This window comes from Pseudophryne corroboree, chromosome 2, assembly GCF_028390025.1.
Source record: "Pseudophryne corroboree isolate aPseCor3 chromosome 2, aPseCor3.hap2, whole genome shotgun sequence".
NCBI lineage: Eukaryota > Metazoa > Chordata > Amphibia > Anura > Myobatrachidae > Pseudophryne > Pseudophryne corroboree.
Genome location: NC_086445.1, coordinates 950,072,273 through 950,098,743, shown reverse-complemented (window position 1 = coordinate 950,098,743; position 26,471 = coordinate 950,072,273). Strand labels below are relative to the sequence as shown.

Sequence of the window (26,471 nt, the reverse complement as noted above, 5' to 3'; positions counted from 1 at the left end):
TGACATTGTAAATCCAGGGCCATGTTGAGAAGCTCACACCATATTGCACCCCAAAACACCTCTCACCTGGACCTTCTCCTCCATCTCCCAGAGAGGAGAAGTGAAAAGTTGGCAAGTACTGTATGGGTAAAATCAAACAGAAGGCAAGCAGTGACTGATCCCTTCTGTATAGGCTACTTATAGATCCATAATGGTATTTTACAGCTAATAAGCACAGTTGTTACTTAAGTTTCTACTAGAAGTTGGTGGCAAATTGCACACTATCTGTAGGTCCAGGGTTCCAGTGCTGGCAGGAGGATATAGCTTAATATGACTAGGGATGTAAGAAGCCCCAGAAAATCTGGTTATTGCAATTTGCAAAAATTCCAGATCAATATTACTTTTCTCCTAAATTCTGCTTCAAAATTAAGGCTAAGATGAGCCAAGCTTTGGTTTGCACTGTCCACCGCTAATATGACCTGTGTGGGAGCAGAAGCTAACCGTCGATACTATAAACTTAATTTTGGGGATTCCCAACACAGTGAGGACTTCTGTTAGAGAGCTTGGACAGACTAAGGGGTAGATTTAGTAAAGTGAGGTTTTATCAACAGCAACCAGTCAAATTCTAGCTATCATTTTCTAAAATGTACCAAATAGATTAGCTAGAATTTGGTTGGTTGCTACTGTTGAGATGATCTAAATTCCTCAACAAAATATTTGCCTCATGGAACATTTTGTTCCCAATCCTACCATAACCACATAACAGAGCAGAGTAGTGACCTGCATCATTCATGCTCTATATATAAATGATATAAAAGTACAGTATAAGTGTAATGTAATGTAATGCCTGACCTTGATTGAAAGCAAAGTGAAGCTTGATGATTGTATCTCCAGCACATTGCATCTCTGCAAAGATCTACTGTATATGTGTGAACTTTGTTTTGACCCAGCTTGTGCTCTTTTTCTTAATTTACAGTTAACAGTTTTATATACAGTACTTTGTTATGAGTTACTGTGTTACACAGTGAAGTCATTTGCAACTGTTACCTGGAAAATGTACCGTTCCTAAATTTCAGAAAGCATAATAAGCCAATTTACAATGAAAAATTGATGTGAACAATATGAAATGTGTCTTCCCACTTTAGCTGTCATAACATACATGAACACCTAATGAGTGCACTGATATAAGAGAAGCCACAGGGGATAACTTCACTAATGTTTCCTGTTAATACAAAACAATGACTGGTAATTTAGAAATTAACATGACCTAATTTGGTTTATTTTTCACAAAGGGGAGATCCACAAAAGCGCTATGTCACAGGTCTAGCTGTAGTGAGCTCATTTTACCTAGATTACTATACAATAGTATCCCACGGTTTGCATGTGTCATGCTCCTGTTTTCCTAGAGAGCCTTTTTTTTTGTCTCTAACTGTAATTTCACTACAGTCTTTGTGGGTCATTCCGAGTTGATCGCACATAGCAACTTTTTGCTGCTCGTGCGATCAACCTGATGCCGCCTATGGGGGAGTGTATTTTAGCATAGCATGGCTGCGAATGCTTGTGCAGCCCAGCTATGCTAAAAAAAGTTTCACGTAAAACAAGACCAGCGCTAGACCTACTTACCATTTGCGACAGATCCAGCGATGCAGGGCCCGGATTTGACGTCAGACATCCGCCTTCAAAACGCCTGGACACACCTGCATTCGCTGGACCACTCCCGGAAAACGGTCAGTTGACGCCCCTACATGCCTTCCTCCTGTCAATTTTCTTGCAGTCGCTGCTGCAGCCGCTTTCCTCTTTCCCGGCATCGTTGCACGGCGACAGCCATCACCGGGCAACAATGTGCATGCACAATGCGCACGCCGCACATGCACAGTTCCGACCCGATCGCACTGCTGCGAAGAAGTGCAGCGTGCGATCGGGTCGGAATGTGTGATAATAGTTTTCCAGTACAAGTGAAAAGGTAAGTATACTATCGTAGTTATATTTTTAACTCTTAGGGAGAGATATAGTGTTGGCTACAGAGGTGGGGATACAACGGAGTCCAAATACCAAATAGGGGAGCCACACCAAGTACCAGTGAGTCCCGGCCGGCGATGTTTGGCAGTGTTTGGGATGGCAGTTGGTGTGGCTTCCCTTATTTGAATTTTGGACTATGCTGCAGCCCCACTTCTGGAACCAACACTGGAGAGATGTAGCAAAACTTCTTAAGAGGACAAGTTGCAGTGTTGCCCATAGCAACCAATCAGATTCTAATGATCATTTATCTAATATATTCTATAAAATGATAGCTGGAATCTTAACATCTGCACCTTTCCTGTTCAGAAAGTTTGATACATCTCTGCCCTAATCAATGAGATACAGGCCAGATTAACAGAGCGTCTTAATTTGAATCATAACCCAGAGAGAACACATAAAACAATCATTACAGTATTGTATATTTTATATCACACACAACTCAGCTAAGAATAATCTATGGATAGATTGCTTTTAAGAATTTCTTTTCACACTGGAAATGTATTGAAGGTGGCATGTGTGTGTGTGTGTGTGTGCGCGCGCGCGCGTGTGTGTGTGTGTGTGTGTGTGTGTGTGTGTGGGTGGGTGGGAGGTTAAATCCAGTGTTGTGCCTAGTTCTGTACTTAATGCAAGACAATAGTTTTAATAAATGTATCTCAGCACCCACTTAATGCAATCTTTGGTGTACTGTAAACCAGCAACGCCTGTTTAAAAACATAATGCAAGAATAATATATATAATATATATATCAATTGTTGTTTTACCTCAACGTTTCTTTTGTGATTTTAGAAGTTGCAAATAGTAAATTAAACTTTGAATGTGCTGCAGTAAGGCTCAATGACTTCTGTTTGTCACTTGCCTAGCAGGAAAAGCCAGTTAGAGATGAAGGCTTGTGTTTCATACTGTTATAATCAACCTTTCAATGAACCTTTGTGTTTTCTTCTGTTTCCTTTTTCTATAGGCGTACAGAAATTACAAGAACGAGATAGCAACGGGAAGACATTCACAGTCATTAGTGTTCTGGATTTCCGAGGGGACCGCAAAGATGATGGCGCAGTTATCAGGTGCAGAGTGGACCATGAATCCTTAAATTCCACACCTCAGATAGCGATGCAGCTCTTAGAAATTCACTGTAAGTATGGCGATACAATAAAATAATAATTATTAGAAAGACTGACTGCAATACAACTGCTACTTTGTCTGGCATTATTAGTTTTTCTTTTATGACTTCTATGGATTTTTTTTTCATTTGTGCTATGTGATACCTGATTCATACAGTACTTTACTTACCGAAAGCGGCCATTGTCTGAGAGATCAGGAACAGGGCAGCGAGGAGAATGAAAGGAAGCCCTGACATTTAGCTTGATTAGCCACTTTATTGCACAAGATGAGAGACTTGGATTACCTCTGTTAAGGTTTTGTGGCCATCTCCTTACATGCAGGGTCTACTGTGCTGTCATAGTTCCGAAGCTGGAAGATTCATGAAACACAATTTTTATTTAATTAAGGAACTCAGCTGGAATTTCTCTTTCATTGTTTCATGACTAATGGGGGTATTCAATTAGGTCAGGTTTTTTTCACCTAGGTAAAAAAAAATGGGACATTTTGCTATTTTTAGGGAAAATGGGGATTCACCCTATTCAATATTAGAGAAGTTTTTTTCACCTAGGTGAAAAATATGCAGCTTGGGTTTTTGACGATTTTGAGGCATTTTTCGCCAGTGCCTTTAAATAAAAAAAAAAGGTGGAAAGGCATTGGCGAATATCCCTTAAAAACAGACGAAAATGGCCCGCAATTGAATAGGCAGGGGGGAGAATTCAACAGTTCAGAGATTACCGGAGCTAACCCTAAAGGTCTAAAGGGGGTGTCCAGATTTGAATATTCCTTCAGATATCAGTCTCTCCCTTGTAAATCCTTAGTGTGAGTACTTCTCTTACCCCAAAACTGTTAGCGGATGGCAGCTTGCCACTGCATGCATTGACAGCTACCAGAAGATATTGCAGTCAGAGATGGGTGCAAAAGTCAAACTCTAAGGGTGAGGTGTATCAAAGAGGACAGATGATGATGGTGCCTATAAAAACCAAACAGCTTCTATCTCTCATTTTATAGCTATGAACAACTTCTCCACTTGTGCTTTTTAGGAGGTTTGATACATCTACCCCACAGTCAGCTTGTATAAAGTAAAGGTGGCTTCTGATTGATGGAAGCCACAGCTGAATCAGGTCCATTTACAGACAGATGGAAAATGTTTCTTTTACCGGAATGGTGAGATCAAGCATTTGCCACTGACCTCATTCACCTCTAAACAAACCTCTAAGTGTCCTCTTTAGAAGGTTTGATCCATTTCCCCATTGTGTTACAATGCCATTTTAACCTCACAAGGGGAAAAAATCCCAAATATGATACTCTTTGCATAAAAGACATCCAATCCAATGTTAAAGTCTGTTATAGACTTTACCACCCTTCACCACCTTAAGCAATAAGAAATCCAGCACCTTAACCATCCTTGGCATTTTAACCATATGGCTTCACTGGCCAGAGTGATAAGACTTACTGAATCATTCTGGATACTCCCACCATACAGTACTGATCATACTCACCATGATCATTGACTGAGCTGCCAGATGTCTTGCTTATTTTTTGGCATGTGCATAGAAAAGAGCCTGGTTATCTTAACACACTTTCCTTTGGTAAAATAAAAATAATACCTGTTAACGTCTTCTGGATCTAGTCCAGATACACTTATGTCCAGATGCACAGATGTCAGATGCACTGGTGCCTGATGCAGAATGATATCCAGACTCCACTGCTACCCAGGGGCAAATGCCGGATTTCCAGAGCTGGGAGGTTTTCAGATGTTAGAGTTAGACATTTTGTTGTGATGATTTGTTTGTGTCTCTTGTCTATATAATGTGTACTTATACATAAGCACACTAAAATATCTATGCACTGCCCAATACATAAAACGACAACTGTAAATTAAAGAAAAAGTAATAAAAATATAAAAATCCCCATCAGCTTTTTCTTCACATGACTTCAGCATACCAGGTTTTCTCTCACATGTGCCTCTGCTCCCCAACGTTTCTTCACACGCCTCATCTGCCCACCATCTTTTCCTCACATACCCCATTTGTCCATCACCTTTTAACCACATTTCCCTCTGCTTTACTATTGCCAGTGGAGGTGGCACAAATTTGTGGAAGTCCATCCATTGTCAGTGGTGCTGCTTCTTTCCCTCCACACTCCCTCTATTTCCCATTGTCATACTGTATGTGTATGTTTCTAGTCCCCACTCTCCCTCCTAACAATGGCAGATCACACTTTCTCCCTCCTCTGGACCTTTTTAGATGTGCGCTGATTATGACCTCCTTGCATTGTGCAGAGAAGACGTTCACAAGATGCACCTACAGGTCCTTCTCCCAGGCACCAAAGCAACATTGCTTCTGCTCTAAACCAGTAGCCATATTTAATTCCATAATAATCAGGGCCAGCTGCAAGTATTGGGGGTGCTTGAGCATCGATGGATCTGTAGTCTATGCTCTGATGTAACCCTTTCCTGGCTAACAGTACCTGTAAGTGACAGTGGGGTTGCTGCTCTTTCAATAGTGCAGATACATGAATAAATAGAGCAGCCTCTCATACATGTATACCCAGGAAAATTGATGTATAGTCTCTAAGTGTGAAGTGTTAGTCCAGGTGAACATGGGCCTCATGATATAATTCCTCAGCCAATACATTAACCTCAGTCTATTAAAAACTCTTACTTCAGTCCAGGGGCGGATTGGCCATAGGGCTCACCAGGAAGATTCATGGTAGGCAAACGTGTTTGTAGGGCCTGTTTTGTGTGGTTTCATGTGGACCCACCTCCCACATGACAGTCAGCCCACTGCACTCAACACACTGCATTGTCCCCATTAATGTTGTTATTCTATCACAGTGCTACTTTTAGTTCCCAATACAACCTCTAATGTCAGGCACAACTGCAGCAAAATATGCATGGAGGAGGGATCTCGCCCCCCTCAACAGACCCCACCCCCTCATCAGACCGAACCCTCATTAGGGCTGCTTCTATAAATTTCCCAGTCTGGTTTTCTATCCCAATCCACTCTGCTGCAGTCTCTTTGGTATACTGTACTTCTCTTTGCTCAGTATTGCACCTCAAACAATCAGTGATCACAACCCCACACTTAGTGGAAGAATGCAAGAGGCTTCTTGTTGCTTCATCACTTATCACAGATACCTGTAGTGACTGGTTTGAGCTACTACTGGTATAATGGGCAGTAATCTTAGTGGGCAAGAGGGTCCATTATAATGGGACTACTGAGATGGTAATGTTGTCTCGCCAGAGTTTTAGAAATGCCAATAGCCTTACTTATCCAAGGCATTACTTTCTACCTTGGCTTAAGTCACACGATAATCTAATTTTACAGAATTTAGCTGTAAACCATGTAAGATGAAGGAACCCTGTTTTTGTAACATAAGCCACCTCTTAACCTAAATTGGTATTGGTTTGTGAAGAAATGTATTATTCATCGCAATTTTTTGAAATGATTGAACTAATGAGCTAATTAATATTCTACTTAAATTGAATATTAATCTATTCTATTCATGAGCTCATTAAGAAACTTTTTTTTTTTTTTTTTACTATGTCTAGCCTCAGGGGACACATTCTCTTTACAGATGTGACCTGACTCTTTGGATAAAGCAAGTGTTAATAGAGGGCAGTGGTGATTTGATTTGTGATTTGATGGACTAGAAATAGCCATTATCCAAAATAGAGTACTGTGTGCCTCTCTTTCACTTCATCTCTGCTGCCACGTTCTTTTATCTCTTCCTCTTTCTTTTTTCCCCGCTCTCAGATTTAACACTACCTTTAGACAAAATCAGCATTAAAAGATATCACATAAAATATGGTAGAAAAAACTTATACAAATAAATGCATATAATTAAGAACTTGTGTTGAGTTTAAATATGTCACCAGGTCATGCTAAAAGTACAGTCTAATGCTGGTTACACACTGGGCGATATGTCTGTGAACGACATCGTTGATAAACATATTGCGTCAGATCAGCAGCACAGCCGATGACCGATATATCTGCAGACGACCGCCCATACGCTTGATGCATGTACAGCCAATAACTGACATCTCAACTGGGCAGGCAAATTGTAATGCCCGTCCAGTTGTAAATTCAGCGCAGATACATTGGGGGAGATGTACTAAGCCTGAAAAGTGATAAATATCACTGTGATAGAGCACCAGCCAATCGGCTCCTAACTGCCATGTTACAGGCTGTGTTTGAAAAATGACAGGTAGGAGACGATTGGCTGGTGCTTTATCACAGTGATATTTATTAGAGATGAGCGGGTTCGGTTCCTCGGAATCCGAACCCCCCCGAACTTCAGCCTTTTTACACGGGTCCGAGGCAGACTCGGATCTTCCCGCCTTGCTCGGCTAACCCGAGCGCGCCCGAACGTCATCATCCCGCTGTCGGATTCTCGCGAGGCTCGTATTCTATCGCGAGACTCGGATTCTATATAAGGAGCCGCGCGTCGCCGCCATTTTCACACGAGCATTGAGATTGATAGGGAGAGGACGTGGCTGGCGTCCTCTCCGTTTAGATAGAGAGTGAGACACTTGATTTACTAGTAATTTAATTTTAGTAATTTTGGGGAGCATTAGGAGTACTCAGAGAGTGCAGAGTTTTGCTGATAGTTATACTAGTGACCACCAGTTTTATTTATTATTTAAAATCTGTTCTCTGCCTGAAAAAAAACGATACACAGTCACATACCATATCTGTGCTCAGCCTCAGTGTGCTGCATGATAATATAATCTATGTATATCTGACTGTGCTGAGTGCTCACTGCTCACACAGCTTAATTGTGGGGGAGACTGGGGAGCAGTTATAGCAGGAGTACATAACAGTGCACACTTTTGCTGCCAGTGTGACTGACCAGTGACCACCAGTATATTGTCTGCCTGAAAAAGTTAAACACTCGTGTGGTGTTTTTTTTTTTTATTCTATAAACGCATTCTGCTGACAGACAGTGTCCAGCAGGTCCGTCATTCATTATATTATAATATATACCTGCAGTAGTGATATATATATATATATTTTATATCATTATCATCCAGTCTATACTAGCAGACGCAGTACGGTAGTCCACGGCTGTAGCTACCTCTGTGTCGGCAGTGCTCGTCCATAATTGTATACCTACCTGTGGTGGGTTTTTTTTTTTCTATCTTCTTCATACTAGTAGTTTAGGAGTCTGCTGCTGACAGTGTCCAGCAGGTCCGTCATTATATAATATATACCTGTCCTGCAGTAGTGATATATATATATTTTTTATATCATTATCATCCAGTCTATACTAGCAGACGCAGTACGGTAGTCCACGGCTGTAGCTACCTCTGTGTCGGCAGTCACTCGTCATCCATAAGTATACTAGTATCCATCCATCTCCATTGTTTACCTGAGGTGCCTTTTAGTTGTGCCTATTAAAATATGGAGAACAAAAATGTTGAGGTTCCAAAAATAGGGAAAGATCAAGATCGACTTCCACCTCGTGCTGAAGCTGCTGCCACTAGTCATGGCCGAGACGATGAAATGCCAGCAACGTCGTCTGCCAAGGCCGATGCCCAATGTCATAGTACAGAGCATGTAAAATCCAAAACACCAAATATCAGTAAAAAAAGGACTCAAAAATCTAAAATAAAATCGTCGGAGGAGAAGCGTAAACTTGCCAATATGCCATTTACCACACGGAGTGGCAAGGAACGGCTGAGGCCCTGGCCTATGTTCATGGCTAGTGGTTCAGCTTCACATGAGGATGGAAGCACTCAGCCTCTCGCTAGAAAAATGAAAAGACTTAAGCTGGCAAAAGCACAGCAAAGAACTGTGCGTTCTTCGAAATCACAAATCCACAAGGAGAGTCCAATTGTGTCGGTTGCGATGCCTGACCTTCCCAACACTGGACGTGAAGAGCATGCGCCTTCCACCATTTGCACGCCCCCTGCAAGTGCTGGAAGGAGCACCCGCAGTCCAGTTCCTGATAGTCAGATTGAAGATGTCAGTGTTGAAGTACACCAGGATGAGGAGGATATGGGTGTTGCTGGCGCTGGGGAGGAAATTGACCAGGAGGATTCTGATGGTGAGGTGGTTTGTTTAAGTCAGGCACCCGGGGAGACACCTGTTGTCCGTGGGAGGAATATGGCCATTGATATGCCTGGTGAAAATACCAAAAAAATGAGCTCTTCGGTGTGGAAGTATTTCAACAGAAATGCGGACAACATTTGTCAAGCCGTGTGTTGCCTTTGTCAAGCTGTAATAAGTAGGGGTAAGGACGTTAACCACCTCGGAACATCCTCCCTTATACGTCACCTGCAGCGCATTCATCATAAGTCAGTGACAAGTTCAAAAACTTTGGGCGACAGCGGAAGCAGTCCACTGACCAGTAAATCCCTTCCTCTTGTAACCAAGCTCACGCAAACCACCCCACCAACTCCCTCAGTGTCAATTTCCTCCTTCCCCAGGAATGCCAATAGTCCTGCAGGCCATGTCACTGGCAATTCTGACGAGTCCTCTCCTGCCTGGGATTCCTCCGATGCATCCTTGCGTGTAACGCCTACTGCTGCTGGCGCTGCTGTTGTTGCTGCTGGGAGTCGATGGTCATCCCAGAGGGGAAGTCGTAAGACCACTTGTACTACTTCCACCAAGCAATTGACTGTCCAACAGTCCTTTGCGAGGAAGATGAAATATCACAGCAGTCATCCTGCTGCAAAGCGGATAACTGAGGCCTTGGCATCCTGGGCGGTGAGAAACGTGGTTCCGGTATCCATCATTACTACAGAGCCAACTATAGACTTGTTTGAGGTACTGTGTCCCCGGTACCAAATACCATCTAGGTTCCATTTCTCTAGGCAGGCGATACCGAAAATGTACACAGACCTCAGAAAAAGACTCACCAGTGTCCTAAAAAATGCAGTTGTACCCAATGTCCACTTAACCACGGACATGTGGACAAGTGGAGCAGGGCAGACTCAGGACTATATGACTGTGACAGCCCACTGGGTAGATGTATGGACTCCCGCCGCAAGAACAGCAGCGGCGGCACCAGTAGCAGCATCTCGCAAACGCCAACTCTTTCCTAGGCAGGCTACGCTTTGTATCACCGCTTTCCAGAATACGCACACAGCTAAAAACCTCTTACGGCAACTGAGGAAGATCATCGCAGAATGGCTTACCCCAATTGGACTCTCCTGTGGATTTGTGGCATCGGACAACGCCAGCAATATTGTGTGTGCATTAAATATGGGCAAATTCCAGCACGTCCCATGTTTTGCACATACCTTGAATTTGGTGGTGCAGAATTATTTTAAAAACGAGAGGGGCGTGCAAGAGATGCTGTCGGTGGCCAGAAGAATTGCGGGACACTTTCGGCGTACAGGCACCACGTACAGAAGACTGGAGCAACACCAAAAACGCCTGAACCTGCCCTGCCATTATCTGAAGCAAGAAGTGGTAACGAGGTGGAATTCAACCCTCTATATGCTTCAGAGGTTGGAGGAGCAGCAAAAGGACATTCAAGCCTATACAACTGAGCACGATATAGGAGGTGGAATGCACCTGTCTCAAGCGCAGTGGAGAATGATTTCAACGTTGTGCAAGGTTCTGCAACCTTTTGAACTTGCCACACGTGAAGTCAGTTCAGACACTGCCAGCCTGAGTCAGGTCATTCCCCTCATCAGGCTTTTGCAGAAGAAGCTGGAGACATTGAAGGAGGAGCTAACACAGAGCGATTCCGCTAGGCATGTGGGACTTGTGGATGGAGCCCTTAATTCGCTTAACAAGGATTCACGGGTGGTCAATCTGTTAAAATCAGAGCACTACATTTTGGCCACCGTGCTCGATCCTAGATTTAAAACCTACCTTGGATCTCTCTTTCCGGCAGACACAAGTCTGCAGGGGTTCAAAGAACTGCTGGTGAGAAAATTGTCAAGTCAAGCGGAACGCGACCTGTCAACATCTCCTCCTTCACATTCTCCCGCAACTGGGGGTGCGAGGAAAAGGCTCAGAATTCCGAGCCCACCCGCTGGCGGTGATGCAGGGCAGTCTGGAGCGACTGCTAATGCTGACATCTGGTCCGGACTGAAGGACCTGCCAACGATTATGGACATGTCGTCTACTGTCACTGCATATGATTCTCTCCCCATTGAGAGAATGGTGGAGGATTATATGAGTGACCGCATCCAAGTAGGCACGTCAGACAGTCCGTACGTATACTGGCAGGAAAAAGAGGCAATTTGGAGGCCCTTGCACAAACTGGCTTTATTCTACCTAAGTTGCCCTCCCACAAGTGTGTACTCCGAAAGAGTGTTTAGTGCCGCCGCTCACCTTGTCAGCAATCGGCGTACGAGGTTACTTCCAGAAAATGTGGAGAAGATGATGTTCATTAAAATGAATTATAATCAATTCCTCCATGGAGACATTCACCTGCAGCAATTGCCTCCACAAAGTACACAGGGAGCTGTGATGGTGGATTCCAGTGGGGACGAATTGATAATCTGTGAGGAGGGGGATGTACACGGTGATGAATAGGAGGATGATGATGAGGTGGACATCTTGCCTCTGTAGAGCCAGTTTGTGCAAGGAGAGATTAATTGCTTCTTTTTTGGTGGGAGTCCAAACCAACCCGTCATTTCAGTCACAGTCGTGTGGCAGACCCTGTCACTGAAATGATGGGTTGGTTAAAGTGTGCATGTCCTGTTTATACAACATAAGGGTGGGTGGGAGGGCCCAAGGACAATTCCATCTTGCACCTCTTTTTTCTTTCATTTTTCTTTGCGTCATGTGCTGTTTGGGGAGTGTTTTTTGGAAGGGCCAGCCTGCGTGACACTGCAGTGCCACTCCTAGATGGGCCAGGTGTTTGTGTCGGCCACTAGGGTCGCTTAGCTTACTCACACAGCTACCTCATTGCGCCTCTTTTTTTCTTTGCGTCATGTGCTGTTTGGGGAGTATTTTTTGGAAGGGCCATCCTGCCTGACACTGCAGTGCCACTCCTAGATGGGCCAGGTGTTTGTGTCGGCCACTTGGGTCGCTGAGCTTAGTCACACAGCTACCTCATTGCGCCTCTTTTTTTCTTTGCGTCATGTGCTGTTTGGGGAGTGTTTTTTTGAAGGGCCATCCTGCGTGACACTGCAGTGCCACTCCTAGATGGGCCAGGTGTTTGTGTCGGCCACTAGGGTCGCTTAGCTTACTCACACAGCTACCTCATTGTGCCTCTTTTTTTCTTTGCGTCATGTGCTGTTTGGGGAGTGTTTTTTTGAAGGGCCATCCTGCGTGACACTGCAGTGCCACTCCTAGATGGGCCAGGTGTTTGTGTCGGCCACTAGGGTCGCTGAGCTTACTCACACAGCTACCTCATTGCGCCTCTTTTTTTCTTTGCGTCATGTGCTGTTTGGGGAGTGTTTTTTGGAAGGGCCATCCTGCCTGACACTGCAGTGCCACTCCTAGATGGGCCAGGTGTTTGTGTCGGCCACTAGGGTCGCTGAGCTTAGTCACACAGCTACCTCATTGCGCCTCTTTTTTTTCTTCTTTGCGTCATGTGCTGTTTGGGGAGTATTTTTTGGAAGGGCCATCCTGCCTGACACTGCAGTGCCACTCCTAGATGGGCCAGGTGTTTGTGTCGGCCACTTGGGTCGCTGAGCTTAGTCACACAGCTACCTCATTGCGCCTCTTTTTTTCTTTGCGTCATGTGCTGTTTGGGGAGTGTTTTTTTGAAGGGCCATCCTGCGTGACACTGCAGTGCCACTCCTAGATGGGCCAGGTGTTTGTGTCGGCCACTAGGGTCGCTTAGCTTACTCACACAGCTACCTCATTGTGCCTCTTTTTTTCTTTGCGTCATGTGCTGTTTGGGGAGTGTTTTTTTGAAGGGCCATCCTGCGTGACACTGCAGTGCCACTCCTAGATGGGCCAGGTGTTTGTGTCGGCCACTAGGGTCGCTGAGCTTACTCACACAGCTACCTCATTGCGCCTCTTTTTTTCTTTGCGTCATGTGCTGTTTGGGGAGTGTTTTTTGGAAGGGCCATCCTGCGTGACACTGCAGTGCCACTCCTAGATGGGCCAGGTGTTTGTGTCGGCCACTTGGGTCGCTGAGCTTAGTCATCCAGCGACCTCGGTGCAAATTTTAGGACAAAAAATAATATTGTGAGGTGTTCAGAATAGACTGAAAATGAGTGGAAATTATGGTTATTGAGGTTAATAATACTTTGGGATCAAAATGACCCCCAAATTCTATGATTTAAGCTGTTTTTTAGGGTTTTTTGAAAAAAACTCCCGAATCCCGAATCCGACAAAAAAAATTCGGTGAGGTTTTGCCAAAACGCGTTCGAACCCAAAACACGGCCGCGGAACCGAACACAAAACCAAAACACAAAACCCGAAAAATTTCCGGTGCACACCTCTAATATTTATCACTTTTCAAGCTTAGTACATCTGGCCCATTGAGTGGACTATCGGTAAGTGTGTATGGCACATTGTGTTGGGTATGGGGTGTCGGCAGCCGAGATCCCCGTGGTCAGCATGCCAACACCGGGATCCGGGCCGCTAGAATGCCGGCATGGGGGGGGGGGGGGGCACAATGAGTGGGAATAACCCCTCTTAGCCGGGGGCTCTGGCTGGTGGCAATGTCAGTGATCGGGATTCCGGCGTCGGTATCCTGACCACCGGGATCCCGATTGCCGGCAATGTAACTACATCATATTTAATACTAATGGCAACATGAAGCACACACACACATAAATTGCAAATAAATAATACAAGCCATTTATAAGGAAAACACTGCACAACGACGTGTGACATACTTAGATATGTATGCTACATACTCTACTGCACCACTGAGACACACCGAGAAAAGTAGTGCACTGTATTTGTCTTTAGATTTCGTCCTGGATGTAATGAAAGCCGAGTTCGGCCGTGTGGGATTCTGGCCAAACTAATTTTTTTTTAAAGGGGCAGTCATATACAAGGCTAAACCATGCCTTGTATATGATTGCCCCTTTAAAAAAAAGTCCTGCTTCGGCCGGCATTCCACATGGCAGCCAAACTTGGACTTCATTACTTCCCTATCTTTGCATCCTAGTCATGGCGCACAGTCAGCAATAGCTGCTCACAGTGTACTAGAGACACTAGGCTGCGACTTATCACACAGAAATTAGTTTCACACCTAATTCAGAGGCTCACACCTACAGTAATACACAGTCACATATTTGCGGTACAGTGGTACTTTGCGTAAGGGGAAGCCTTGGATCCCTTTTTCACAGATTCGCACACAGATTTGCATATGGTGCAAACCGCAGGGTTTTGTGATTAATATGCACATTTTGGGGGTCTTTCCGACCCGTTCGCACACAGCGGTTTATCGCTGCGGTGCAAAGGGGTGCGGAATGCACATGCACGGTGCCCGCAGTGCACGTGCGCAACGGGTTCGCCGGGTTACGTCGCGGCTTAAGAAGAAAGCGATCGCAGGACAGACTGCAAAGAAGATTTACAGGAAGAGGGCGGTGCAGAATGGATCCAGACTGTTTGGTGCCATTTTCGGGGAGTGGTGAGTAAAACGCAGGCGTGCCCAGGAGAACGGAGGGCGGAGGAGTGACGTCAAAGCCGGACCCATTATCGCTGGATCCATCTCAAGTATGTCCAGGCCTAGTCTTGTTTTGTGTGACATTTTTTTTAGCTTAGCAGGGCTGCACAAGCAATTGCAGCCCTGCTAAGCTAAAATACACTCCCCCATAGGCGTGGACTAGTTGATTGCAGCAGCAGCAAAAAGTTGCTGGCTGCGATCAACTTGGAATGACCACCTTTGAGTGGAAAGGATGCTCGGTGCAACCCAGGACCTTGGCACAACTGAAGACACAAGAAAGCACGCAGCTGTTCACTAAATAAATAAAAAATTAAGGCAGTTTAAACAGTTAATGTAAAAAAAAAAATCTGTATTATTAAATTATTTTAAAAAATGACTTAGTTTTTACGGTTTGCATAAAAAAAACAGGAAAGAGCTGAGCATCTGCTGTGGCCACCATAGTTGTTGTGCAATTGTTGTTTTCAGGCTGGGCAACTAATTTGTATGGTTCTTACTTTCATGTTCTTATTCCCTTAAACCATGCTATGGGTGCAGTCATTCTAAAAAATGTATCAAAAGTTTGCATATTCTATGTTTCTTCAGCATTCAGCCTGTCTCTGCACTGCAGGGGCGCCAATGGAATCAAAGAGAAAGCCAGTCATGTCAGACTCATTCCTCGCTTTGTGGAATTCTGCTCACTGGATATAGAGAAATGTATTTTAGCAAAAAAATAAAAAAAATAAAAATTGTAAAACTTTAGAGATATTACTGCTAAAACAAGTGAGAGAAAAATATTCTGGTATAGTGTGGATATTTTATTTCCAATAGTTTAAGCACATTTTAGCTTATTGTGTTTGCTCATTATATTTGCTAGAAATCAATGAAATCTATTACAGAAGACATGTTTACATCAGAGTAGGTGGACACTTACTTGACTATATTTTAAAACTTCATATTGTGAAGTTTGTGCAGAAAACTGACAAAGGGGTGTGTCATGCTCAAGCAATTGTGTGTCAGGATCCACCTACCCAGTAGCGGATCTTGCCACGGGCAAGCAGGACTTTTGCCCGGGGCGCCGCCTTCCGGAGGGTGCTGGCGCCATCCGGAGGGCGCCACACCATGGCAAGATCCGCTACTGCTGTGCCCCCCGCTGCCCGCTGTGACCCCCGCCGCCCCGCTTTTCCTGCTGGTTCCCCGCTGTGAAGGGAACTAGACGCTACGCATCTAGTTTCCCTTCGTGGAGAGGACCTTTGCTGTGCGGTGGGCGATGACGTCATCGCGCACCGCACAGCATTGTGGGACTGACACAGACGCTAGGGGTCATAATTGACCTCTAGTGTCTGTGTATGCCAGATCCGAGGAGACGAGCGGCACCGGCGGAGGTCTGCAGCAGTCGGGATCGGGGATAGTAAGTATTATTTTTTTTTTCTTCATTTTCAGCAGTGCTAATCTACTGTACAGGGGGCGTAACTGACCGCGCACCCTGTATGAAGCCACGCCCATATTTCCAGCCCGGGGCACCAAAAGGGCAAGAACCGGCCCTGCACCTACGGACATACCTTTTACCCAAGGCCGTCATGACAGCAGTGTAGGCCTATGGGCAAAGCAATGCACTGGGGCCTCTAACCATCTTCCAGCGGTAGGGGTGGGGAGTGCTATCAGCGGCAGCTTTGATGTCCCACGGGCAGTAGGGGGGTGTTCTATCTTCCGATCAGCATGTAGGACCTGTAGCAGTATTTTCTGCTAATTACTAATCTACTGCTCAGATGGTGGAAGGGAGAACACTAAACTGTATAAAGGGGCATTGGGCTGAATGACGGCGATCCAGTACATGACATCCATGGCGGTAGGGGGTGTTTAACACGCAGGGGAGTTGTGGATAGTAGAGAGGGCTTAATATTCATCATTTTCAGGTGGGTGGGCAGCTAGCTTGACTGCATATATCTCAAGTTTCTGGAAATATATTTCTTAGCTTTTGGGCTAAAAAACTATATACTTCCACCTTTCAGTAGGTACTGGGGACTTGGTGATCAGAGTTCAGGAGCCAGAGCAATCCACCAATAAAAATATAAAACTGCATGCCAGGTGTGTGGCGCTGGAGCAGGGACCAGCTGCTGGAAGGCTGATATCTATGGTTCTGGACATAGTAGAGACAAGTATATCATATCATATCCACTGAAAGGGGAGAGTCCCAGCTTTTGGTGTATAGCTCAGAAAAACTCTTAGTCAGAGAGAACCTGAGATATCTGACTGAGAAGAGCAATTAACAGGCTCGGTATAGGGACCACTGCTTTGAAGTCACATATCTCTAGTTCCCCGGGGCCGATTTTCAAAAATATGGTACCCATGGAAAGAGGGCACATTCAGCTATCAGCCTTATACTCCTGGGGCTTTGGGCAACTGTCCATTGATCCCGTACAAAAAGACGGCCCGTACTTGTACCACTCAGGAGGTTTCCAGATCTGCTAGGTGGAATACAGTATGTAGTACTGTTTGCAGCATGTTGCCAGTGGGGTCGTATATATTTGTGGTATGCCGTCATTTAGCAAAGTTGATGGGAACATTGTTTTTATTTTATTATACCTATACCTGGAGACAGCCAAATGCTGCAGCAACAATATTACTGAAGCACCAAGAATAAATAATATAAATCAAAGCAAATGCAGAACTATGAGTAACTTATCACTAGTGATAACTGGGGAAATACTGTACATAAAATATTCAATGGGATGTGGCGCAGGTGAGACTGTGTTTATACCACGTATACCCCTTTAACCCCAAGAATTTTCATTTTCAATTCAAGCGCCTGCAGTTTCCTGTAGGATGATCAACAAGTCGCAGGGGCAAGCGCTCAGGGCTGCAGGCGTAGATCTCAGGACCAGCTGCTTCACCAATGGGCAGCTTTATGTGACTTGCTCACTAGTTAGTAGCCCCAAGCATTTTTTCGTGTTAATCCCTGAAGGACACACTGGTAATATTGTTTACAAAGAAATTTTGTGACCAATGTGTACAATATAAAATATACATCACAATATTAGATGGCACTACTGTCTTTGTAAAATTAGTTCCACTGAGCAATAACAGACATCCATATATTTGATTCAAAAGGAAATCCTGAAATATATGTACATACTGGATAGAGAGCCTGTGCTAGCCCTTGATGATATGTGCACAAGTTAGTAGTTCAGGACCTACCTTCCACAGGAGGTCTCACAACATTCTGGGAGTATAAGTATCTACGATACAGATATACAGACAGGAAAATGATGTGTTTGAATGACCCCAATAACAGCATAATAAAGCTCTAGAGCTAGAACCAATTTATACCTATAACAGCCGACATTCACCTGAAGCCATATTGTATATACTCACTGGTACTTGCATGTCACCAGGACTTCTGCATGGATAGTAATGTTTTATGAAGTGCTAGTGTGATTACTAAATGATACACATACAAATCAGGGCTAGTAATAAAACAAATGCAAAGAAACAACAGAATAGTTGAATATTAAAAGAGTAAATAAGAATAAACATAAAAAACACTGAAGCGCACAGAGATACAATGGGTATAAAATAGAACTGAACAGGAAATATAAACTTACAGATGTGTCCTCACTGATCCTACACTACATGCAATGCATACTCACATGCATACGCATCGCTGATAAAATTAGCCTCGCCAAGCTTCAGCTTGTCGCATTCTCCTGAATGTTCGTGGACATACTTGCCGTGGCTATCAGCAAAGACTCATCAGTATCTAAATTGTAATTCAAGGCTTGAGACAGAAGGACTGTCAGGAACACTTCAGGGTCAGAGCAGGAGCAGAGGATCAGAGGAAACAAACAAGCTAAAGTCAAACACGACCTGAGAAATGTAATAGCTTGCAAAATGCTTGCATTTGGCGATATTCCGGCAAACTTGCCTGATGTTTGAAAATGGTAATCATTTAAAAGGCCAAACCAACCTCAGGTAAACTTGCCAATGCCTACAAGTCACAGGCTATTACATTTGCCCAAAGAATCAAACAGAGAACTGATCCACAGCACAGCTAAGACTTATTGAGTGGGAAACTGTAACCGGCACAGGTGAAATGGCAAGGCAGCTATTTAAATACTGTGTAAACAAGGAAATGGAACATACTTGCCTACCTTATTGAATTAGTCTCCGGGAGATGCCCGGAGAGGAGAAGCAGGTAGAAAGTGATGGGCCTGGGATAATTGCAGCATTAGGCCCCACCCCCTCATGGGTAAACTGCCACAATTGGAATGCATTTGCATAGGGTGGGGCTAAAATTACACAATTAGCATATAACCACGTCATTAGGCCCTACACCAGGACGGCGGTTTTGCTATATTTATTTTCCCATTCTGTCCATTTCACTAGGATGTGGGCAAAATGTGAGAGAGGTGCCCACTCTTCCGGGGCTGCAGGGGACTACTCAAAAAACTGGGTGTCTCCAGTAGGATCCGGTAGAGTATGCAAATATGAAGTGGAGTCTGAATTCTAGTCTACTATTAATGCATGATCAGCTGCACCTGAAGGATAGACCAGGGGAGATAAGCACCCTGTATCCTAGGCACCACTTGCAGAGATGCACAGATCAAACCCCTAGCTGAACATAAACTACTACACAATTCAGCTCATTTCAACCAGTACCCATTTTATTCTAGAGCACCTTTTTCATTTAAATGCCTCAGTGTAAATAAAAGAAATACCCTCCACACATTATAGATCGAGATCTGATTTCTCAGTCTTATGTTCTGTGTGTGCAGGATTACTGTATCTCACTATCCTGTTATCTTAAGAAGTAACTACACCCATGTTTGCTGGAGAGTGCTGACTATTTTCTTGTAGTGCAGATCTTCCTGCTAAATAAGTCACTTATATCATAAATCTAATCTATATTCAGGAAAACATGACAAGTCAGTTAGCTAGAAGAGACAGCAGAGATCCACTAGTTTGGTCAAACTTCGCGAGAGTCTGGGAATTCTCTTCATTTTTTTAGCAGTTTTCCAAAAATTACGGAAGAGTAGTCAGTTATTGATAGTAGCACAAATGATATACAGATGGAGCCGTGCTTATCTGGGGCGGCTCCATCGCAAACGAGCAGTCCTGACATGACTGGGCGATCTGTCCGCCTAGTCACGCCGGGAGTGCACAGAGCCGCTCCCATACAGATCATCTCTGTCTGGGTGCACGGATGGAGGCGCTCTCAATTCAAATGAATGGGACATGTCCCCGCCGCTGGTGCATGCACCCAGGCAGATGGGGACGATCTCAGCGATAGGCACGCCGCCACGACTAGCGTGTCTCCATCTGTATGAATTTATTTCAAAATCATTTACACAAAATACAGACTAAGGCCCAGATTTAACAAGACTTGGAGAGTGATAAATTGCATGTGATAAAGTACCAACCAATCAGCTAACTATAATTTTTCAAACCCAGCCTGTAACATGGCAGTTAGGAGCTGATTGGCTGGTACTTTATCATTGTGCAATTTATCACTCTCGAAGGCTTGATAAATCTGGGACTAAATCCTATGGTTGTGCGGTTTGATGGTGAGGAGCCAAGCCTATACTGCTTTTCACTTTTAATAACTCTACATAAAGATGGGAGAGTTGGATGGATTTGACATCAAATGCAGAAGTAAAATACAGCCAATGTAGTGTTGGACAAACCTTTAGCAGAAAACTGTGAGGTCTGGCACAACAGAAAACGTGGCTGAAATATTGTATGTTCAAAAATCCAGCAAGAATTCATCAATATACAAATAAGGGAGCACAAAGCAAAACACAATTAGAGGATGTGTAAAACATAAAGGCATTTAATGTTAATAACAAAAGAGAAATTAAAATTAATAATCTTATGAGAATACAGAATCGGGCAGAAGACTTTAGGCAGGCGGCAAGGTAAAAGTCCAAAATAAGCCAGATACAAGGCAAGAAATCAAACAGCAATGCAGTCGTAAAGCTTGACCAAGTTCTGGAATACACCAGGACGAAGAACACTTATTATTATGCATGTGAAATGCATCAAGGATTGCTAGCCCGCCCACATTTTGCTACTCATGCAGGGTTGTTTATAAAGACTTCCTGATATGCATTTAGCAACACTGAACCTGGATTGAATGTTTTGGTAGTAATTACTTCACTACGATTATCACTTTGAAGACACTCATCATCAAAATTCATAAGACAGTGGTAGAGATCCAGACTTATTCTGCAGCACAGCAGTGACAATAGTGAGGGGACATCATTAAGACTGTCTAAATTACTGCTTGGCATTCCACATGTTGAACTTTCTCAGAGACATTCCGCATTATATAGACGCTGAAGATGGTGGGGCATGTGCATTGGGCAACAGAGGGGTGAGATAGAGCAACTGCAATCCCATAGAGCAGGGTGAGTAGAGAGGAAGGCCAACAGCATACAGTTATCACCTCCCAGGGGCCGTACTCTGCAGCAATAGAATGCATGGCCACTGTCTCTGCATAACCCCCTCCTCTTCCTCACTGATATCATTAGCCTCAGTGGGACCATCCCAGTATGCAGCTGCTTTCTGAGCACGTTATATTAATTACATTGAATGAGTTTGTTACGATAATGCTTTTTTGAATTAATTGATCAAAGATACTCTCTTTTTTGTATGGCGGACAAATTCCTCTACATTATATGGTGGTCACTCATGCTTTATATATTGTATGGCATTCCCTGATGCTCTCTGTATTATATGGGGGTCACTGATGTTTTCTGTACTATATGGTAGTTATTGTGATGTTCTCTGTATTATATGGCAGTCACTGTGATATTCTCAGCATTATATTGTGGTGACTGCAATGCTCACTGCAATTATCTTTGTATTGTATGGCGGTCACTGTTATGTTCTCTGTATTATATGGAAGTTACTGTGATGTCCTCTGTGTTATATGGATGTCACTGTGATGTCTCTGCATGATATTGCAGTTGCTGTGATGGCATTGTGATGTATTATTTGGTGTAAAAGCAAACATGCCCTGACATCTAGGGACCACTGGCAGACCAAACATTGGCACAAAGTAACTTGCCAGACCTTGTGTACATGGAGAGCATAGAGGTGAGTCAAGCAATATATAAAGTCCAAACCAAGCAGTTGGAGTAGACAAATGATCAGTAAAGAGATAAAACACAATAAAGAAAAATAAAAGTCCTGCTGCAGCCTCCAGTAAGAAAAGGAAAAGCACATGATGGGAGAGGACTCTGCTTGTGATAGAATACATTCTAAAGGGTAGGGGGCAGACAGACAAGGGTGAGACAGATGGGGTAGGCAGTGAGTGTGGAACAGAGGATTATGAGGAGAGATGGGTGGGTTTAATGAAGAAGGGGGTCTTAAGCGCCCATTTGAAGTTGTGTAGAGAGGTGGAGTCTGAGGGGATAATTCCAGAGAAAAGGAGCAGTACATGCAGAATCTTGGAGGTAGGAGTGGGAGGAAGTAATCAGTAGGCAGGAGAGTGCATTTGTGGAGCAAAGAGGACAGGTGGGAGTGTAAATGGAGATAAGGTCAGAGATGTACAGTAAATGGGAGAGGGGTGGGGGAGGCTTTGTGAGTGAGTGTGAGAAGCTTGATTTGGATTCTGAAAGGGAAAAGGAGCTAGTGTAGGATTGAAAGAGAGGGGAGGTGGACGTAGTGTGTTTGGGGAGGAAGATGAGACGAGCAGCAGCATTTAGGATAGATTGGAGTGGAGAGAGGTGGTAGTCAGGGAGGCCACATAGTAGGAGATTACAGTAGTCCAATCTGGAGATGACTAGTGAGTGGATGAGGGTCTTCACCTTTACTAGACCTAATGCGGAACTTACTGAGTTTCAGAGATTACTGGTGGCTGGCAACACTTTCCTGGTGGTTGACCACACCGCAGTGTGCCTACATGCCACAATCTGACACTGAGTCTTTACACTGTGACTGCCATGAGTACCATGCAGGGTAAACTGTTCTCTGTAAGTACAACATGTTTGTTGGTAGTAGCCAATAGTGAATATGAAAACAAGATAGCAGAAAGTTTAAAAGCAAAGTATGTTTTTTTGTTTTATAGTTTTCACTACGTAAGCATTAACATTTGCTTGCTATGTTGTTTTATTTTGTAACTTTTATTTCCAACAAATTAGAATAGTATTTTCCTCACAATCAGTACCGTTTAGGAAGGAGTTTTCTCATTCTGTTTCAGCCAAATACACAGCGACTGCTAAATTTAGTGTTATGCTACCCAGAGAGTTTATGCACTCCACAGAGATCTTAACAAGAAAGTCTGAACAAACTGACACTTTCCCACTCAATACCAATTTTACTCAAACACAAAGTGCGATCGGCTATGAGTCTCTAGCTACATGTATATTGTTTTACAAAATTCACCTATTTAGCAAATATATTATCTTTCTTACATAAGATTCTTTAGTAACACGTGCATACATTGTTTATTATATATTAATAAATTGCTCTAAAGTCATTTGGGCAAATAAGATACAACGTACACAAGGGAACTTCCTGTACAAAATTGTTTTCGGATATAGAGTTCCCTTGTTCGAGCTGTCAGCATAAATGGAGATTTTCACATTAATATCTCTCCCCTGCATTACCTGCTCTCTGAGTTATGTATCCGTCAGTCGTCCAGTGCTCACTGTAAAGAAGTCTGTGTCAGGATGTCTAAGGCTGCTGATTGGATGGTCATGTCAGCCACCCAGTTACATGGCATTAATGTTTCTTTTTCCTATTTACTTAATGACAGTGGCAACTCCTGACTTGTAAATGAGCGCTCACGGGCACAAATGAACAAACTGGCCAGGTTATAGGGACTGTATTAGCTGCAGCCCCAGGTAGTCGGTTTAGGGCTGCTATGATAGCAGGGCAGTGGGTTCCCATTGGATGCCATCTATGCTATAGCAGTCCAGACTGTCAGTCTAGGGGAGAAAACACCTCTACTCAGTGACTGTGCGGCTGTAATAGGGTGGCCATTCCTGGGAATCGGGATTGAAAAATGATCAATCCCTGCATTCCCGGTGTACCTGGGATTGGCTGCTTTTCAATGTATCCCCCCCCCCCCTGCCCTCACCAGCCCAGATAACTCACCGCAATCTGAGAAGGAGGGAGGGTGGGACACTTCCTTGAGATCCGGCGGGCAGAAAGTGCAGGATGGCGGTGAGGTCCGGTGGGTGGGCGGCTGGTTGCGCAGCATGACCTCTGACTTCATGTCACGCTGCGCAGTGTGCCCAGCGGGAGGTGAGCAGGGGGAGCCGGGCAGCGTCGGAGCCACCTGAGGACGCTCAACGTTGCCCGGCATATAAAAAACTAAACTGCTGGCCAATCCCGAAACCCCTGGGATTGGAAGCTCCAATCCTGGGATTGAATCCCGGACATTTTTAGGCCAGGATCCCAGGATCACGCCGACCCTGATCCCAGGATTGGCCACCCTAGGCTGTAATAAGCAGAACGAGTTTCCAATGAGCAGCCATTATCACAGCAGCCACTGGGGTTACAGATTTTAATGGGGGGGGGGGGGGGGGAACTGCAGCCCTACAGCTGTAAAATAAAAACCACCACTGCTTAATGTTCAGGAGGAAAGGAGTAAGTATTAATTTGGTTTCAATAAATTACACTGCTCTCTCTTAGATATTCTACTCTGTCGATCAATATATATTTGTCAGCAAATGATAATGTCTGATTTCTATAGATATTAACAAAATAGTAGTATATGGTGAAGAAGACACTGAAAAGGAGGAACTATGGGATTCTGTGCTACCAATGCTGAGTAAGGTATCCTTTTAAATCTTTTATCATTTCCCTTTCCCTTATAAAGCAAATTCACAATTGTTTTCTGTCTGTTTCTGGTCACTGCTATGCATAAATTGGCAGGTTAGCATCAGGAACTTGATTACATTAGTAACCTGTCATGATTATCGCCTAATTAGGGTAAATAGAAAAATTAAACATTAATGTGGTCATGACCAAACTTTAAACCTGAATTGATTTAGATAAACGATTTCCAGATGACCAGGCGTGAGTGGACAAGTAGTTAACGTATTTTAATGCATTTTTCGGAGGCCTACTTTATTTAACAGTTGGGTAGTTAACCATTGGTTAATTGCCCAGTGAAATCACTGGCTGATATTTCTTTAGTTAGAAAGTGCTCAAGTCACTCAATGTTCACTGCATTTTCCTTATAGGAAAAATAATAGATCGAAACGTGACTTTCCAGAAACCATATTTGAAAAGATCTTTGTATAAATCGGTAACTATTGGAACTAGCCTTGTGTTGATTCCACTAGTTTTCAGGCTTTAGTTTCTACATTTCATTAAGCAAATAAGACTTCTGTTGTTTTTTATGGTGGTTTTGAAGAAACCTATATTCTTGTTATGTAATTATATTTGGCTAGAGAAGTGTCTTACCTCCACCACAATAAGCATTTAGGTTATCTGTCTAGTATAAATCAAACACTGAAAGTAAGGACCTGGTTGATTGCTATTGTATATTGTAACTGGCAAAAGTTGCACCTAAATATAATATAAGCAAGGTCTAGTACTGTTTGTTCATTGGGCCTAATTCAGACCTGATCGTTGCTCTGCGATTTTGCAGAGGGCTGCGATCAGATACCCGTCAGCCATAGAGAGTAAAAACCCACTCCCAGCAAGTGTGTGAATGCATGCGTACGCCATGTGAAAACTTCCCCAGACATCGGACATCTGCAAATCCGTTTGCAACTCACTCGCTATCGAATGATTTTTCCAGTCTGTGCGTAGCCCAGGACTTACTCCCATAGTGCAATACAAACTGGCTGATCGTGCCGGGACTGAGGTCACACACCCGCTATAAAAACGCTTGGGAACGCCTGCGTTTTCCCAGACACTCCCAGAAAACAGCCAGTTTTCACACCCAATCATCCACATCTTGTCAAACAGCCTGCATTCGCCTAGCAATAAAAAAAACGCAGGATTTTTTGAAGTTTGGCCTGCGCATTATGGGGGCCATTCCGAGTTTATCGCTAGCTGCCGTTGTTCGCAGTGATCAGGCTAAAATCGTCACTTCTGGGCATGCGTATGCGGCTCAATGCGCACGCGCGACGTACTTTCACAAAAGACGATGCAGTTTTACACAAGCTCTAGCGATGCTTTTTTTGGCCGCAGAGTGATTGACAGAAAGTGGGTGTTTCTGGGTGGTAACTGACCGTTTTTGGGGAGTGTGTGTAAAAACGCAGGCGTGTCAGATAAAAACGCAGGAGTGGCTGGGGAAACGTAGGCGTGGCTGGGCGAACGCAGGGTGTGTTTGTGACGTCAAAACAGAAACTAAATAGTCTGCAGTGATCGCAAGCTAGAAGTAGGTCTGGAGCTACTCTGAAGCTGCACAAGGTTATTTTGTAGCCACGCTGCGATCCTTTCGTTCGCACTTCTGCTAAGCTACACTCCCAGAGGGCGGCGGCTTAGCGTTTGCATGGCTGCTAAAAGCAGCTAGCAAACGAACAACTCAGAATGAGGGCCTATGATCCGTACGTATGCGCAGTCATTCGATAATTGGCCGCTGTGCAATTTCACACAGCAACGATCAGATCTGAATTAGGCCCATATTACTTAAATCTGTTTACAATAGTGAGAAGACAGGTGGTGAGAAATCTTTTTTTGAACCTCAAGAGCATAAACTGTCAAACAGCAAGATTGAATATTGATTGAAGATGACTAGTGTAACTGCTTTAAATATGTTTTGTAGTTCATTTGTGATATTGGACTGGTTTGTGTTAGGTTCTTTCAAAATTTCTAAGTTCCACTGGAACTGAACTCGAAATTGAAAGTAGAATTTGAACTTGCTAGACACACAGTAGGATAAATGTCCTACT

At 43.9% G+C, this 26,471-nt stretch overlaps 1 protein-coding gene across 2 annotated transcripts in view; it reads left to right on the top strand.

The window, feature by feature from the left end:
* The window catches only part of CADM2 (cell adhesion molecule 2), a 336,165-nt gene that overhangs the window by 5,913 nt on the left and 303,781 nt on the right, over positions 1-26,471 (top strand). For both annotated transcript variants that reach the window (XM_063956308.1, XM_063956307.1), the window contains exon 3: positions 2,957-3,127. In XM_063956308.1, coding sequence (XP_063812378.1) covers positions 2,957-3,127 — 171 coding nt within the window. The remainder of the gene's footprint in view (positions 1-2,956; positions 3,128-26,471) is intronic.